General features: G+C 41.7%; 1 protein-coding gene across 1 annotated transcript in view; it reads left to right on the top strand.

Annotated features, from left to right (window-relative positions):
* Positions 1-550: 550 nt before the first annotated feature.
* fhod3a (formin homology 2 domain containing 3a) overlaps positions 551-19,072 on the top strand; it is a 53,503-nt gene continuing 34,981 nt past the window's right edge. Inside the window, exons 1-3 of the mRNA XM_062436287.1 lie at positions 551-715; positions 5,883-5,992; positions 10,767-10,834. Of these exons, the coding sequence (XP_062292271.1) occupies positions 551-715; positions 5,883-5,992; positions 10,767-10,834 (343 nt within the window). The remainder of the gene's footprint in view (positions 716-5,882; positions 5,993-10,766; positions 10,835-19,072) is intronic.

Below are 19,072 nucleotides of genomic sequence, written 5' to 3'. Positions count from 1 at the left end.
CTCTGGTATTCTTCTACAAACATGTATTAAAGGGTGATTAGTGCACTTCATTTTCATATATGAAGCCACTGCTAAGCCGGAGACGGCGATCTGAGGGGGAAGGGGAGGAGGGAGAGATGAGGCAGAGGGGAAAATAGATATGGGGGGATGGATTTACTAGGACTCAGACAGACAGCAGACCGGCTGTCCCAAGCTGCGCTGATCCTTCACTCTCCGGCACCAAGCTGGAGTCCGTCTGCTGCCTCCCCTTTACCACCGGCCACCTGCCCCTCAGAGAATAAAACCACGGCATCAAAACAGTTCAGAACGAGCAAAATCTAAGCAAGTAGGCGAGACAAGATCCCGACCGGTTTCTTGTGCCATCTTTTTCGGCATCCCTCCCCTCCCAACGCGTGTCCTGCGGGAGGACAGGCTGCGCACTGGGCGCACTTGGAGACCCGAGTTTGTTGTCGTTACCAAGAGAGGAGCGCACAGCGACGGGACCCATAGCTGATACAGCTCTCATTAAACCGGGCTTACGGCTCAGAGGAGTCACTTGCATGGATGCACCATGGCCACGTTTGTCTGCAGGGTTCAGTTTTTAGATGACACCGATCCATTCAACAGCACTAATTTCCCAGAACCGACTCGACCACCGCTGTACACCTTCAGAGAGGATATCCCCCTCATCAACCAGTTAGCAGGCATCCACCGCCTCCTCAAAGCTCCACACAAGGTATGGGATTACCAGTTTGATAAGCAACTCATCCTGGAATTAACTTGAAGAAGAATATCATAACAAAACTGTGTAGTAAATAAAGATATATAGTTAATACAGCTGTTTTATATGATATATTCCTCTAAAGGAATAGAAACTTTCAGACAACTACTGTACCAATTTTGTTGGGAATAATCAAGGATTATAATTACTTTTCATGACTCAGATTCAAAACATACTCTTACACATGGGTTTGTTTTGCGACTGCTGTTTTTCACTTGAAGCCTACTGCAAATAAACTTCCATACCCTCCATTGAGAGGTTATTTTGAGAACACATGCAAGCACAACCGATTGGCTCTCCAGCCTGAGGGATGAAATATGGTTGCAAATGTTTGCCTCAAAGCCTCCAGCAATAGCAAACGTGTCCCATCACTTATGTTAAACTCAAACTAACCTCGTTTAATCCCATTCACATACATTTGACTTGGTGTAGTGCTATTAAACGTGAAGCAGCTTCAAGGACCCCTTTAGCTGTGTCTAACCTTTGAACTCTCTCTCTCTCTCTCTCTCTCTCTCTCTCTCTCTCTCTCTCTCTCTCTCTCTCTCTCTCTCTCTCTCTCTCTCTCTCTCTCGAGGGGGGGGGGGCTGAAAGTAAAAAATACTTTACCGTGGGGATCTCTGAAGTGCCATATATTCTTATTCTTGTTGTCAAAGTGAATAGACTGGTTTTATTGGTGTATTTTTTCCATGCTGCTTTGCAGGTCACAGTGACAGGTGGTTGCAAAGGCATTCGTGCAACTAGATATATCCTGAGTTGCCTCATTCATCTGCAAGTGACAGTCATAATGCTCAGGAGTCCAGGAAGGAGCCTGAATCACAGATGATCAGATTTAGTAGGAAGTGTCAGATTACGATGAGTGTGTGAAAGAGAGGAAGAGAGATGTCACTTTCAGTGAGTTTGAAGCAACCTAGAAAAAAAATAGCAACACATTCCTTTCTGGCAAGGTTGACTCAGGCACACTAACACACCAACATACAAGCAGAGCAGATGTGTGACCTTATTTTAATTATTTATCTGTAAGTAGATTATATACAATACAAGCTGAAACTGTTAATTGAAATTGTAAAAAGTGAGATGCCGAAAGAGAGAGTGAGAGAGAAGTTGGCACACAACCCTGACAGCACACCAGCGTTCAACGGCAGAGTGGTTTTCCAGAGCAGTCGATCTTTTGACGCCTGTGTTTAAAAGCCACAAAACAAATGAAAAGTGTCCCACGGCACAGAAAAGCTTATGATTACAACCTACACACGGACAGATGGCACAGTCTGTGTCCGTGTTTGCAATTTTGTTCACATCAGGGGGACGACCGTGTGCAATGGCAACTGGATATTGAGTTTAGATTATAGGGATGAAACTGAAAAGTTGCAGATTTGCCTGTCTCACTGTCCAGATCTCAGAGCTGATGCTTAAAAGACTTGAATAATATTATATCATTGGAAAATGTCAAAGCTGCTCAGGGTTATACAACTCACTGAGCTTAGCTGTTTGAGCTATTTAAGCTTTTTCTTTGTTAAAAACAGGCTTTCTCTCGTTTTGTCTCAACCTCCTGTGCTCTTCTCTCAGAAAAGCCTGAGCCTACTGTATTATTATGTTGTGATGGTAGCGCTCTGTGTATGGCTGGCTGGGCTACATGTAAAGTATAGGTCACTTGTCCCAGAATTCCTGTGGCCGGGGCCTGGATCCCTGCGACACTTTGTTCTCCTCACTTTGGCTGCCGCGGTTTTCCTGACCTCTTCCTCCATCTCCATCTTCCACTTCTCTGACCATGCACCAGTTTGCCCTCTCAAACACAAACACACACACGCAGACACACACACACACACACACACACACACACACACACACACACACACACACACACACACACACACATACACATAAGGTCAGGCTTACTTGCCAGAGCTAAATCAGTAAGTCACTGATTTGTGTGCATGGGATGTGCCACTTTATCCAAAACTGCTAAACAAAAAAGTTTCCTTTTGATACGTTCAGCTCAGTGCAGAAGCTTCACCATCAGTTAAACAGGGATAAAAATTCTCTTTTCCCTCAAAAACAACAAAGCCCAGACTTCACAGCTCAACTTTTATTTCATTACCAAAGGGTAACCATTAAAGCAACGTTGGGAGTTTTAATAGATGTGTAGAACACACCCTCCTCCTCTCCTCCTTGATTTTGACACAAAAAAGTTCTTAAAAACTCATCGTCTAAGTTACATAAGGGCATCGTTAACAGTCGACCCACCATGATTGCCAGCAGGCTCGGTGTTGTTTTAACGTGGAAGTAATTACTCCCCTACCCCCTTTTTCTCTGCTTCACTCTTCTGGGAGAATTTGATTAAATGAGTGTAAAGTATACTAGCCACTAAGTGTTTCCCTGGCCCGGACTGGAGCCTTGAGTGTGAAGAGCTTGCGGTTCGTCCTGGAGCCGCCTCTCTCCCGGCTGCGTCCAGCATGATGTGTTTTGTTATGTTATTACTCCTATTACCCAAACCAAGTGTTTTAGGAAAGAGACACCCTTTGGAGGGTGCGCTGTTAATGTATTGTGTTTCAAAGTGGTCCGGGGGCTCACTTCTCACCATCCAAGCAGTATTTATATGATTGAGTAATGTGTGTAGATAAAGCAGAAATGTAAGAGAAAGCAGGGAGCTGTCTTGGGACATGTGTTAGACAGAATGGGGACTTTTAAAGAGATTTAAAAAAAAGCTTCACTCAAATGCTAAAAGAGAACAGAACAAAAGGTGGAATTTCTATTAAAATGCTGAGTAATGTTGACAGATTTAGCACAAGAAATGCTTTTGTCTTATTTTTACATAAAAGCGGGGCAGTGGGACAGGGCATGATTAACCCCCCTCATTGTGTCTACACCCCCCCACTACTTGGTCAAACCTCAATCTGAGATTTAGCAAATCTCATGTCATATGCCATATTTGCACGAAGAGTGTTATTAATAATGGTGATGCACAAGGGTTCCATAGTGGGTGAATGGGGATAAACCATACTTTATGCATTTTTCAAACTGCTCTGGTGTTGAAAAGGGGGTTTGTAATCTATAAAACCTCAGACAACACTTCAGATATGACACATCCTGTAAATATCTGAAGATAAGTGGAACAAGAAAGAGTAAATCTAAAAGTCTACAGTCATTTTTGCAGCTCTGTGAGACTGTTTTTGAGCTAAATGCTAACCATAATATTTCCTCATGCTCACAATGGCAATGTTAACATGCACATGTTTAGCAGGTGTGATGTTTGCTATGTGTAGCATGATAACAGGTGAACATGTGCTAATTAGCACATAACACTAAGCACAGCTGTGTCTGATGGGAATGTCAGCAGTTTTGCAGGTATTTGGTCATAAACCAATGTATTGGACAAATTAAAATGATGATGACACTAGAGGATTACTTAAATTATTACAATTCATCCTCTGGGGAACAACAATTACATGGCAGTCCATCCAATAGTGGTAAGTGTTGAGATTGCCTTACTTGCTGATTTCTGAGCTTTCAACCTGATTTTGCAGTCAGAAATATGCCTTGTATTTCCTTTTTTATCCTGACAGAATTGGACTACCTGCGGAAATATGATTATAACATCCTTTTAATCAGCCTAACTGACTGAGTGGTGCGCCTGATAAATGTGTGTTTCATGTGGATTAGGATTTAGCACAGATTAATAATGTGAGTGGGTGAGGGGAAACTGGTGTAAGACCCATAGACAGCTTCTTTTGCTTAAGCCCTGCAATTCCTTCTCTCCACCCTGGGATTTCTTAAAGAGTCTATAATAGGTATCACAAAAGTTCATCTGCAACGTGGATGACTATCAACTTCTTCTTTGTAACACTGGCCTTGGCAGCAACAACCCTTCCACTCCCAGCCCCTGCAGACACGCCTACCCCTTGAGCTCCCGTGTGCATGCTGCCTCAGAGCAGAGTAAATATAGCAAGGTTATATTTATGCCATGAGTCCATCCGACAGTCCGTCTCTCTGTTTCTGAGTGTGAGGGAGGGAAAGACAGAGAACAGCAGTGGGTCTTGTGATCTGCGGTTTCTGTTGGTCAAAAAATGTTGTCACGCTGCTTGACTGGACAGCCGGGGGGGGGGGGCGTTTCACAGCCAGGCTGGGTCAAACCCACCGATATCACAGAGGTGTTAAATACTAATTCAATGCATGACTCTGATCTCATTCACCTACTCAGACATCAGCAGCTTTACCAAAGAGCTACAGAGCTCATATCTGATTGTAACAATAAGCCAATGATGTATGTTACTTTTTATGAGTTGACGCTGGGATTTGCTCCTTGCACCTGCTATCGACTTGTGACTGTACTCATAAACATCAATGCCAGTGGTGTGCAGATATATTACTCTGCACCTGGTCTCAAACTCGGCAGGGTTTCTCATTACACAGCATAGTGGGTCAATTCTGACGTAGGCCGCTCTGCAGTGTTATTTTAGATCGTGCAATTGCAGATGGCATGGGCACAAGATCGGTCTGCTCTTGAGAGTCAACAGATCTGTCATATGCATAATTGTACACACACTGTATAAATTATTAGTTTTGGAATGAACGCAGTTTTGCTTTAAGCATACATACAAAGAGTCATATTGTACACAACAATATTTAAGTATCATATTTCTCACAGCTGCCATTTAAATGCACTTAAAGCTTAGGCCAAATCTGTCTTACTCTCCCTCCGTGTTTCCCTCTGGTTTTAGTTTCATGTTTATTTATTGCTACGTCTCTACTAGTTAATTCCCCTACCAGCTTTGTAATGCTGAAAGCAGAGCCACAACACATATGGCTCTCACTCTTTTCATGCACCACTGTACGCACTCATGTTCAAACCCCCACCCTGTAAACTGGCTTCATTTTACGGGCTCCAAAAAAGAAAAAAAGGGTGTGAAACACATGCAAAGATGTAGTGTGGGAGCATTAAAAATGCCACTGTACAGTGCTCGATCATATTTTCCATCCATTTTTTTGAGGTACAAATGCCAATTTTTTGCTTTAGTGGTCAACCATTAGTTTTGTACAATTAGTTAAATCTAGTTTTGATCTTAGTTTTCTTCTGTTTCAGTCATTAAGCCTGTACTAAAAAAGATTTCTTTATTCCTTTCCACAGCTTGATGACTGCGCACTGCAGCTCTCCCACAATGGCACCTACCTGGATCTGGAGTCCTCTCTGGCTGAGCAAAGGGACGAGCTGGAGGGCTTTCAACAGGATGACACAGGGTGACTGATTCACATTTATACCTTTTGCAACCAGACTCGCACTCTTAACTGTTAAAACATCTCTAACCATTTGAGACAAAGTGATGAGTCCCCTCTCTCTCCCTCAAACACACACACACACACACACACACACACACACACACACACACACACACACACACACACACACACAGACACACACACACACATTTTTTGAGTTTCTCCATTCTTATAAAATAGGAAGAATCACAAGCTGCTGGATATGGTTTCTTGGAAGCAAAAGTTTACGGAAAGTATGAAGTGCTCTGGAAAACGGGACAGATGTGACCTCGCTTCCATAGTTACAGCTTTTCTCTCACTATAATAATCGATATTCTCGTCTTTGTGGCAAATTTTCACAGTTCACAAACCTGTCAGTTTAACATGCTGAAGGGAGCAGCATGATCATTTTGTAACAGTACTGTAACTGTTGTGAAGTATTTTCTGTCTCTTGAATCTCCTAGCAGCAGCGCTCATGCCTCTCTTTGGGTTTGACAAGAGACATGGAAAGTGGAAATCTGTTAGTAAGGTTCAGGGTTTCCCCCAGGATACTGTTTGGCAGAGGTGATAAACCACCTATCCTGACACATAGGCCTACTTTCTAGTGAATAATGTGGTTAATAGATTGTGGGCTGAACAATAACCCAAATACTTGGCATTTGCTGTTTGAAATAGTGCCACAGTGTTGTCAGCATGGATATATTATAATTGCCGGATACCAGACCAAAAATGGCGCCCATTCAGCCCATCAAGAATTGCTTGGCTGGCACATACGCCAAAAAACGTTTCTAGCTTCTAGTTTTACTTCCATGTTGTGCGGTCCACCGAATATGCATAGCAGTGTTTCCCCTGTTGGCCCCTTTGAGTACCTCCATGGACAAAAAATCAAAATAGAAAGAATCATAATTGATCTTGTTTGCAACTCGTGGTGTTGTGTCAACAGTTTTACAGATGTCTCTTTTACAATGGTGTACTGTGGTGAAACTGCTTCTTGGGCCACAAGGGGATTTTTTAAAACTATAATACCACAAGAAAAAAAAAAAAAACTTCTGCAAGGCTGAGTGGCTGAGTTACTCACATAGCCAGAATCAGTGATGCTAACATTAAGAGTCCTATCCAGCTCTTTTAATACATCTTGGATAGGTATCCACATCACTATATCTGGCTAGGTTAGAGTTAGTAGATAGTTAGCTTTAACAGCTTCCTTTTCTTTTCTTATGTAACCTGCCAGCAAGCTAGTGAAATTAATACTCATGTCTAATCATGTATTCAGCAAACTGCCCAAATTAAATGTAATATTACCAAGCTAGCTAAAAATAGACCCACTAAAGTAAAATAAACAGTCTACAATTTAGCTAGCTAAGATAACTGCTGTGTAAATCAAGTTTAATCTTATTAGCAAAATACCATATACATGCCAGCAAATTTGCAAAACGCAACCTTACTGTCTTTGTGTCCTGTCCTACCTGGACACATTCAAAATACAGTAAAAACTCTAAAGCTGTGATAACAGTCTTATATAATGGATTGTAATTCATTTTGTTTTGTTTACTTTTGCTTTTTGGACAAATACAACGTTAAAAAAGTTGCTATTGCAATAGTTGAGTCACAAGATCAGAAAATCACTTTGTTCTCTACTGCTATTCAGGGACTCCAAAATGGGCAGCATTGTGTTACCTGAAAGCCCTTTTATATACACAAAGCATTGTCACAAAGACCTCTGGGAAGCACACACAGATGGCCGCTGTGATATGGCTGCGTATATATGTGTGTGATGGTGTGCTTTCGTGGACAGTTGCGGTATGTTGATCTGTTCTGGGGCTGGGGGCGGTAGTATGATAAGTGATGGCAGACTCACAGAGCTGGGCTGTTCTCTGAGTCTGTTTGTGTGTACTTGTCTCCATGCATACATTTATTTGTTTGTCCCTCTCTCTCTCTCTGAGTGTGTGTTTGTGTGTGTGTGTGTGTGTGTGTGTGTGTGTGTCTGGTAAGCCATGTGACAGATGATCGACAGGTGAATAAAGGCATGCGTGTTTCCAGAGTGGCCGGGATCTTGGGGAACTGGTTGGATTGGACTGGCGTGTCTGTCATCCTATCAAATCTGGCTTTTACCAAGGTCATACTGTACTGACAGAAGGAAATTAGTCACACACTGGGCTGGGTTTGACCCTTTTCTAGCAAAACATTGCAAAGGCTGACGATGGATGCTTCTTACTAAGTCTGACCTGTCCTCCCTTTGTCGGACGACATGCTGTTTATATAGTGTCATAAATGAATAAACTAATCACACTCTATCTATCTAATATCTCGGCCTCACACACCACATCTTTTACTTGTGCTATACAGAATGGCTGATTATGACAGCTGCTTTAACATCTTGAAGGCTTAAAGACACAAGTCACATGTGACATAAACATACACATTTATTTCTATAGCAGCATCTATGTAAGACTATGTGTCTGGTAAAACCTTATCTTGCCTTTAACTGAAAAATGTGAGGAATTTCATAAAGAGCAAATTGCTGTAAACTGAATTTATGTTCCCACACATCAAAAATGTGTCATGATTGCAGCTGTGGTAGGACACTGCAGACCATAGTTGACAGTAAACAAGCTCTTCTGGTGATGAGGGCAGCTCAGAGTATGCTCCCACTGAGAGAAACCGAAGAGAAAGTGAGCTATTTTCATTGTCGTCACGCTCTTTAAAATTTATTTCGGAATGGAGAGATCAGTTGGAGGTGTATAACAATATTTATTGAAGTTAGCTAGAATACTTTGGTGATTAGACTCCCTAGATGTGAAACGTCTTCATTAAGCTTGTGCACATAAGAAAATATGAGATGGAACAAGACCCTTTGGAGTTTAGATGCTAGTAGAGTGAAGTCAGCAGGTAGTTGATGGGAGCTTTCAGTTTCCATGGACATCCTGGAGGTCATGGTGGTGATGGACAGGTGGTAAATTGCTCAAAAGTAGGTCTGAAAAAAAGGCATTTTTGAAGAACAGAATTTCGGTGGAGGGATGTGTGTTCTCAGAAAGATAATTAGTCAGGTATTGTGACATTGGGATTATGAATGTAAGAACTCAAAAGAGGAAGTGATTATTTCCTCTTATAGGCATTCAACCATAGAGGAATAAAGAGAGAATATCCAAAGCTTTATTTAAATAATGATGAATACCCTTTTTAAAATAAATGTATGTAACATGTAATAAGCCCTACATACAGTATAACTAATGTTATATCAAAAAATGTAGTAGCACTGTAGAGAGGTGCACAGAAACCTGGATAGGTAAAGATCAGGGGTTGGATGCCTATGGGATCATGATGATGTTATTTGATCCTATAGATACTCAACAGCCAAGCCAAGCCAAGGTAGCCTGGTATTGCTGTTTTACATACTTTAGACTACACCAAATACATAAAAAGGTCTCTCTGAAGGCGTTTATTAGTTTCTGACTCTGGGAAAATGGGAAAAACAGTCAAATTCCACAAAACTATTGTATTTCTAACCCATCTCTTTCAATCACATACATTTAGGCTATTCTATATCCCTTCCTTTTGGTAAGTAATGTAATAATTAATGTAATATTTTTTTAACTTCCATTCACTGAGTCTGAAACTCTTTGGAACCCCCCTAGGGAACCCATCTCCCACCTTAAAAGCCTCTGATATAGATTGAATGGTGACCCTAAACACCCCTTTTACACCCTCACAGTTATAGATTCTCTAACTCTCATCTTTCTAAGTCTTTGCTTTGACTCTCATTGTCACACAATAGATTATCATCAAGGTAAGAAAAATGAATTAATTTTATCAGCATCACAACAGGTCATGTTAACATTTTGCTCTATTTCCCAGCAAAGCTGATAACACTGCTTAACAGAACGATACGAGTCCAGCTGCTCTCTTGTTTGGGTGTGTGTTATCCTTACTGCATGTTATGCATAACGGGTGTTTTCCAGCGGTGTGTGTTATCAGAGCAGTGCTTTCCCCGCTTGGATTGGATGTTATCAGCGTGTTAGCGATGGAAGTCAGTGATGACAGATGTGATGATAACAGCTACGTTTTGGAGAGAGAGTTGTGCTCAAAATACCACCATACTTTATGTTCATGTTTGTGTTGTTTTCCCCCTGAAAATATGCTGCGTATGAATATGTGGTCATTGGCACGATGGTACAGTGTGTGGAGGTTTGTGAATGTGTGCGTGTACATGTGTGTTGTGTCTGCTCCAGCAGTGCTGCTGTCTGTCCTCAGGGCTCAGATGTGTATCAGTATAGGGGTACAGACCCAATGCAGGCCACCATATGCCTGCTCACTGTTTCACTCTTTCCCATCATGCCAGTACCACTACACTGTGAAATAGGTCTATCATAACAAGTCCGTTTTTTGTCTTAAAATCTTGTTTGTGTTGACACAAGTAACAAATGTTATTTTCCCTAAATCAACAGCCAACATGATGAGATAATTGCTCTTGCTCTTGCTTTTCAGTGCAGTTTCATTTGCTCATTTGTTGCAGGGTATTTTTCTCTAAAATCGAATGTGAATATATCTTCAGCCAAGACAGATTACTCTGTTAGTGCCAAGAAAATTACACTTGATTCCAGAAAATGCAAGTTAATTAGCTTTGGCCATAAGAGAAATCATTTTCACAGCAACCAGTCATTATACTCAGCAGCTTTCATCAAATGACTTTGGAATCATCACTAATTTGGTTTACTGGCTATTAAGACAAACTCTGTCTCTCCTCTCTTTCTCCTAGGTCCAGAGGGAAGAAACACAGTGTTATTTTACGAACCCAGCTGACCGTCCGTGTACACGCCTGTATCGGTGAGTGCTATGTGACATGTTTATATATGTGTTTAACATGCGTTTCTCCCTGGACACACACACATGCGCCGTCAAACACATCAGCAAGCCTGAGAACGCAGTGTACCGCACGTTCAGATGGCTGTCCAGGGGTTTACATGTGGGGGTTGGAGACCTCCCACTCTGAGGCAGGTTGGACTGTTGTGTGAAGTCTTCCATGTTACGATTGTGTCAAAAAAAAAAAATTGTATTACAGTGTGTGGTGGGAGCTGTTACATGACTGAGAAAGAGAAAAGGGGAAAGGAAGCTCTGAATGTGGCTGTGAAGTGAGTTAAGTGTTTTAAGTGTTATCACAGTAGCGCCGTGCAGCTCAGTTTTTTCTCTTCTGGGGCTGGTGAAGTCTTCACTGTGTGATGCCCTTGACTCTTGTCAGTTTGTAGTGATGAAGAGGAGGGAGAGAGGGAGAAACAGAGGGAGGGGAGGTGTGAGTACCAATGAAAGTTAGAGGGTGATGAAGGTTAAACCTACCCGCAAATTAGAGAAAACTCTTATGACAACAGGAAGGAAAAAGTAAGAGCTGAGCAAAGGAGAAGACGGAGAAAGCTATGATAGGTGATGGAGTTGAGAGGGTGGCATATTTCTAAGTAACACACAGCCAACATCTTCTTTTTTCCCATCAGTATATTCTTACTTATATCTTTAAAGAGCAAGCCAAGCTTGATCAACTACATCTTAATATGAGAACATAGACATAGACGTCTCCCTAGTAGATCATTATGCTAACAGCTAAGCCAAACATAACCTGTTAATACCTGTAAAATAGTTTTTACATTGATATTCATAACATTGATTTATAATCACCACATAACATTAAGGTAAACTGCCACAATCAGATATTTATGGTCCCCAGAGGATGAATCCAAGTGTAGATTTGACCAATATCTGGCACAGTTGCCAGAATTACCCACTTCATTTAAAATAGTACAACTATACTATTGCCTTACATCTGCTGTAGGATATTATTTTCTCTTTCTGAGATCATAGTAGTTGCCTATAGGTCTGTCACATAATGTACACTAGATATATTTTAATGATCTAGAGGAAATTATCTACTGAGAACGCATATATGATGTTGGTATCTGTGGTCTTCTTATAGTACTTTAAATCAAGTTAGCCAACAGTCTTGTCTCACAGCAAGCAATATATTCCTTTTATTCCTTTTTGGTCCTGTGTGTCTCATGAGGGTCTTTACTGGCCACTCTCTGTCTTCCCGTCAGCCTCTCCATATCAATTAAAACCACCCCACTCCTTCCTACTGTTTTTCCTCTGGGTCTTTCTGTCTCGACCCTTTCCTCTATGACCTGTCTGCATGGTCAACATTCTCCATGCCAGTGATAGCAGTGCTAAATCTGGATGCCGGAATCAGGGCGTCTGATTGGATGAGAATGTGATGAGGTGAAAGGTCGCTGGGAGTAGAATGTTAAGGGGAGAAAAAGCGCACATAAAAACACATTAAAAGATATTTTTGCTTCATAACTATTACCATTTTTTTCTCACTTTAGGGATTTGACATATTTAGTTCATTTACGGATTTACTGCTGAGCATATGGCACCCTGACTTTCTTAGAATAACAGCTTGCTTGAGTACCATCGATGTTTGAAACAGACAAGCTCTTCTTAAGAAGATAAGAAAACCTAACCCGAGCCTGCAGCCACCTGCTGCATACATACAGTAACACATGTGCAAGTATACATGCATCCACAAACAGACCACATTTCTCTCATCATCCTCTAATGAGCTTGAGTGAATGGAGTGGGTAATGGTGTAAGCTAAATCTTTCTGTCACACTCATACGCATGTAAAACACACGCCCACACACACAAGCTCTTATGAGGGATTTTCAAACCAAGATGAGCCATCTTGGTTTGAAGAAAACCAGTGCCAGGCTATATTTGCTTGTCCCTTTTGAGCATAATTTACAAACAACTTATTAAAACCAAACTTTTTTATCGGAAAAGGCCCGCATCATCGCCATATGAGATGCATTTCCTTTTCTAGGGCCTGGCTTGATGATAGAGTTTAAAGGCTGTATTGACCGCAATCCAGATTTCGTTCAGCATGGCACAGATGCTGGGCAGCAACCAAATCCTGACCGGAGTTGATACTCTGGAGTGGCAGTTTTGTAATTCTACTGCATTAAACAGACACATAATCAAATAGCTTGGGCGAGTCTGAGCGATCACTTTAGAAATCCACTGACCAATTTCCAACCCCCTTTCGGCAGTGCTTCAATGATTCGGTTCAGCTGTCCACTCATCTACCCGTTTAACGCTCTCTAATCCTCCGGGGCCTTGACCTTGGAAATCGCTTGAGTAGTGGTCAGCATCCACTATCCACTAAATGAAAAGTCTGTCACATGTATCAAGGATACAGATTGCTCGCAGAGTCAAGTATCTTGTCAGTGTGGTGCTGCAGGATTGCCTTTTTAAATGAATGGATCGCTAACTGCGTCTCATGCATGAGAAACGTTTGGTTTTTGTGATTGAGATGCAGGAAAGGATCAATTCCTCGCAGATTTTCCTAATCTTACTCATCAGCTTCCAGTTGTGATTGGCAAGCATCGGGATTTAAATGTATTAAGTTCAAATGTCAGGCAGATCTCAGGGTTTTAGACCTGGCTTCTCCAGTCAGTCATTGATCTTCTCTCGAGGCCACAAGGTTGAATAAAATGAGTATAACTGTATGAGAAACACAGCTCTCCTTGGCATTTCTTGGCACCGCTGTTAATGGAAAGATCAGGTTACATTCCGGCTTGCCAACCCAGGATTAAGGATGCTCTGTGATGCGTGTATGTGTGAGTGAGGTGTGATAATGTGTGTGAGTTAATGAGTTTTTCTGTCGTAGATGAAAAGCAGGACACATTGGCATGGTCAGCGAAGCAGTGACTTTGGCTGCTGGTGTAAGCACAAGCCTGCAGGCAATGTGTCTGCACTGGAGAGGCCTTCGTGGCACTTTAATGATCCAGGTTTTCTCAGCACTCAGTTTCTGACTCCAACAGAAGATTGGAGTCAATTTGACAGGAATTCCTCTTTTTTTTATGCAGGGTAGTTATCCTGGGTGTCCTCAGCTTTAACCTCGCCTTTTTCTCCCCATCTATGTTTATGTTTATGCATGTCTGTCTCTTTTGTCTTTCAGTGTTTACTCATGTGCCCTCTCTCCCACATTTCCACCCTTTCTCTTATTTGATCCCATGGTCTGCAGTCCCGTCTGAGTGCCAATCAGAACCTCCTGTTTCAGGGTTAATTTTAGCTGTCTCTGTTGCAGCAGAGTTGTTGTGGGCCTTAGCAGAGAGAGGTGGTTGAGGGGTGTGGGTGAAGTGGAGGTGTTATCTTTAGAAAGTGTTGACAGCACAGAAACATGCGAGGAAGGCAGCACACTGCTGAACTACTCACTTAATGTTAGAGCAACAGGAAGCAAGATGTGGTGAAAAAGGGTTGATTGGTGAAGAAAGGAGGAAAATGAAAATGAAAAATTTTGATAGGTATCTAAACTTTAAGCCTTCTTGTTCCAGTATTAGACATTTATTCTAAAAGCTGCACTAAGCAAGATTTGTTTAGCAAGCCTACAGACTTGATGGCAGCATTAGTGGCACCTACAGGCATCCATTTTCATTACAGCACACGATTTGTTATTTATGACCTGTCTTGTGTGCTAAGTTGACATACTGGTTTGAGTGTGACGCTAAATCAAAGCTCAGATAGAAAAGAGGTTATCTGTCTCTGAATGTGATTAGTAAATTTCATTGGAATCTGCTAATTAAGGGTTTAATACTTTCTCTCGAAGAAAGTTAAGAGGGTCACAAATATGCACTCAGTACTTCTTGTGATACCTTGTCATTAATCAGTGTGCTTGTAAATAGTAAAATTTGATCTGACAGTGACGATAGAGCATAAATGTTAGCAGGGGTCACCAATAAATGTTAGCAAACAGCTGCCTATTTACATACCTAGCAGATAAAGAACAACCTCAGGATTTCTGGCAACCTGGTGCAATTAAGTCCAATATTCACTCTTCTTTTAAGCTCCGTTTTAGTCTTTATCAACTCATGAGGTACTGTAAATACTATGCTCAGTGTTCGCTATGCTAAGCTAGTAGCTAACTTTATCTGTCAAGCAGGTAGTTTGTTTTTGGAGCTGCTTTAGATGAAAATAGCTTCCTTTTGTGACTGAAAACTATAGTTATCAGAGCTGTGAGACTCATTCGCCAATTCATGGACCTGAAAACCAAAACAATGAGCTGAAAGATGCTATAAAGCTCAGTAGAGCTAGAGGGAACCACAGAATGGGATGATAAATCTCTGTGGGTTCATCACTACAAGCTACACCTTTTTGCATATAAGCAGTTATGTGAGCTATTGTTTATATAAAATAAAATTAGTTATATCTGCTTAAGTATTATATATACAGTAGTTTTGAAATAACCTTTTATCAACTTTAAAACATTTTTTTTTTTTTAGGATTTCCATTAACCATTTCCCTGGCAGCTAAGTAATAAATTCAAAGCCAAAGTTAGATGAAATGATAAAACCACATATAAACCTGCTCTGGCTGTACATAAACTGTAATTTTCTAATGTGAGCTCTGTTTAAACAGCGCATTACTTAACAAGACGCCTCCACAAGCCCAAAGCTCTTGTTTCCCATGCGGACTCATTTCCCAGCATCTCCTGAAGTGAAAGGATAGGCAGTAATTAAATACAGTTTAAGTGATCAAATATAGAGAGGGTATGCTGTCTGACAGGTAAAGCTCCCTGTAATGAGCGCTACAGCAGGTGAAACAAAAGAGCTGGAGGGCAGAACAAAAGACCTTGCATGTGTTTTGGAGCCTGTTCAATCCCTTGGCACTTGGCTCTGGAATTTAGAGCTTTTTTCAAAGAAATTTGGCTTCTATACTCCTAGATTTCGGCGCCCCAATTATCCGTCTCTAATCACCCCCTGCAGTATTGTAAAGGAGAGGCAGGGGTGGGAGGTTGAACTGGAGTGAAGGTTGACTTGCTTTGATTTTCCCTGGTTGTCCTGTTACATAACAAATTAGCAGCTTGTCGAAAAATGGAGTCGAAGATCGCACTCCATCTTTCCCGGCTTCTCTCTCTCTCTCTACCTATTTAACCTCAGCTTTCCCCTTTAGCTGAAAAAATGTACTTGTAAACAGATAATTTGAGGATTTGATGGCATCAGCAAGCATTGCACAAATCATAGTCTTTGTAAATATAAGCTTAGCCAGTATGATTGTCTCCAATAATAAAACAGTAGTCGTTGCTGCTGTACCAACGGGGGGTTGCGGTGGTTGTGACAGCAGTCTGGCCTTGAGATGCTGCATAAAGAGATGACTCCAGCTGGTTCTAACAGCAATTTACTGTGTTGGTGTCCCCCCCGCTGGAAGAGATAAGGCCTGGTAATGGCATGGTGTGACAGGCAGATAATGCTTGGTGCTGGGTAAGCTGGGAAGGAGTGGGGGTAGGCTGCGGTATAGGACATCTGTGGCCATGCAGTCATAAAAGTCCAGACACGTTATATGTTTCACTGACACGCTGCCCTCTAATATCGATGCTTTAGCCAACATGATCCAACTACTTTCCAGTCTGGCATCATTTTCTCCTTCATCCTCTATTAGTCTGCTTTGCACTACATTGCATCCACCGGTTTCATTCAAACACACTCCACCTCAGTTGTTTAACTGCGTCTTTTTCTTTTCCTGGCGTGTCCGCTCTGCTCTCTAAATCTATATTTACTCTGCTCAGCTTCACATACTGTTCGTGACTCTTTGTTCTCATAGACACCTGTGGCTTTTGGCTCATGGATTTGTGCCTGTGATCTCTCTGCGTTGCACGTGTGTGAGTCAACAAGGCTATTTTGCTTGTTTGGATGGTCTTAGACAAGTTTAGACCTGTCACTCAGTCTTTTTAAAAAATCTCTTAATGTTCATGTGTCCGTGTTTTCTGTTTCACCATCTCACCATTACCTGAAATCAGCAGTTATGCCTTCACAATACTCACCAAACTCTTTTCATCGCGGAGAAAAAGCAAGAATGAGAAAATCACTCAAATAGTTTCCCCTTTACCCTCACAAGCAGCTGAAACCCTGAGGAGCGACTGGGAGCATTGCGCCCACATGAGTCATGCCTTACTTACTGCTGTGGGAGATGGAGAGATGGGCTGATGAGGCATTAGGGATGGAGGTGTAGAGCAGTGGAAGTGGTGGAATAATTTTACAGCAGTAGCCGCTGTAGAGAAAACCATAACATGCATCTATCCTGCAGCTGTCGTCCATTCCTACTGCCGTAGCACTCCTCACATTGTCTCTTTTATTGTAAATAACTGACTGTCTGGTCTTTCAAACAGTTTACTAATGTATAAAAATGGAACCTTTGCAACAGCTGTATTTGTAGATTTAGATGATCATTTTAGACAATAAGAGACTTGGATAGCAACTACACATATTGCACTGATTACACTCAGCTGTCAGGATGCACATTTCCATAAGATACAATAAAACTACAATGTGATTATTTGTTTGCTTTTATGTTTGTTTAAAAAAAAATGAAATCCAGATGTGTGTCGCAGCTGTGAGTCTCTTCATTCACTGTGTTCCATTGCAGTGGTGTGGCGAGTCCTGTCTTGATGTCACAGTGTTGGTCTTTCTGTGGATGTGGCAGGATTTTCCCTGGGCTCTAGTTATGATGACAAACATGAGCAGCCCAATTGTTCTGCTGTGGCACAACACGCTGCCGTTTGGGGTTTGCTTTCCCGAGCCTAAGTGAACTTACTGGAAGACAGTAAGAAATATATCACTACATACAGTACCAGTCAAAAGCTTGGACACACTTTCTCATTGATGTGAATGGGAAAGTGTGTCCAAACTTTGGTACTGTGTGTGTGTGTGTGTGTGTGTGTGTGTGTGTGTGTGTGTGTGTGTGTGTTTGGCTGTGTATGCATCTGTGAGTGTTATGTCTGGTCTTGTTCATATGTGCGCCCGAGTGCGCCTGCACAAACCTCTTGCTGGTCTGTTTTAATCATTTTCAAACTATTACATAATGCAATAAAACATTACAATTACCACAAGCTAAACATCCAGTACACACACTGGAGAATCTGCAGGCTTGGCATCTGATCCAGCCGCTGGGTTTTAGGGATGATGGGTTTAGGGGATGTGTGGAGTGAGACGGGGAGAGGGAGGATTTCCAGGGAAATGGTAAATCGCTTAGGGAAGGAAACACAAGGGAAAAACAAAGCAAGGAGGAAATGCACCTGCCAGACAGAGAAGAAGTTAGTCAGCAGCTCCACGAGTTATGTCATAGCACTGTGATTCTCTGACTTACAGGTGAGGGGAGGAATGAGAAAAAGAAAGTTAAACACATGTGGTACAGTCCCACAGTTTAAGCTGAACACAATGTGGTTCCTCTATGCTATGATGAGCACGTATTTTGGAGTTTTAAAAAAAAGTTGGGGAATATAGCTTTGGCAGCTTAATGTAGAGATTAATTTGGCAGGACTGACGAGAAGTTAAGTGGGCTTTCACAACCAGTGCAAATCATCTTCCAGTATAAGTCCAACATAAACATATTCTTTCTCGTCTCCATTTATATCTCGTCTCCATTTAGTTTGTCTGCAGGTTAATTTCCCAAGTGACCCAGAGGCTGTTTAAGAAACAATTTTGCACACCCTTCTGTAATCTGTCATCACTGTTAACCGTCATAGTCCTCTCTTTCTCTCTCTTGCACACACACGCACATACACATCCTAAATTACTGGGCCCTTTATAGTCATCTGCATGATCTATACTGTAAGCCAAAACCAACACACTCAGAAAGAGGAGCTGATGCAGTCTCTTCTCTGTCTGAAGATATATCAAACTATGCCATAGCCCCTTTATACATTATCTTATGTAATATGTCATCATGCAGGCTCTTTTTAAGGATACACAACCACACACACATACACATACACAGACACACATACACAAACAAGGGAGGAGTATAATAACAGGCAAGTGTGGTATGAGTCAGAGCAAGATTTCACCCAGTTAATCCACTCAGCAAGCAGCACATATCCTCCAATATCCTTTCTGTTTACTCGCTCTGGCTGCTGTTACTCTTCTCCGTCTGTTTCTACTGTGTTTGTCTTTCTCACTCTCTCTCTCTCTCTTTCTCCGTTTGACTCTTTTTTTTAATAACTGTCTCCTTTTCTTTTTTTTGTCAGCC

This window comes from Scomber scombrus, chromosome 16 (assembly GCF_963691925.1).
Source record: "Scomber scombrus chromosome 16, fScoSco1.1, whole genome shotgun sequence".
Classification (NCBI taxonomy): domain Eukaryota; kingdom Metazoa; phylum Chordata; class Actinopteri; order Scombriformes; family Scombridae; genus Scomber; species Scomber scombrus.
Note: the sequence above shows the minus strand (reverse complement) of the source record. Positions and strands in the feature narration are given on the sequence as shown.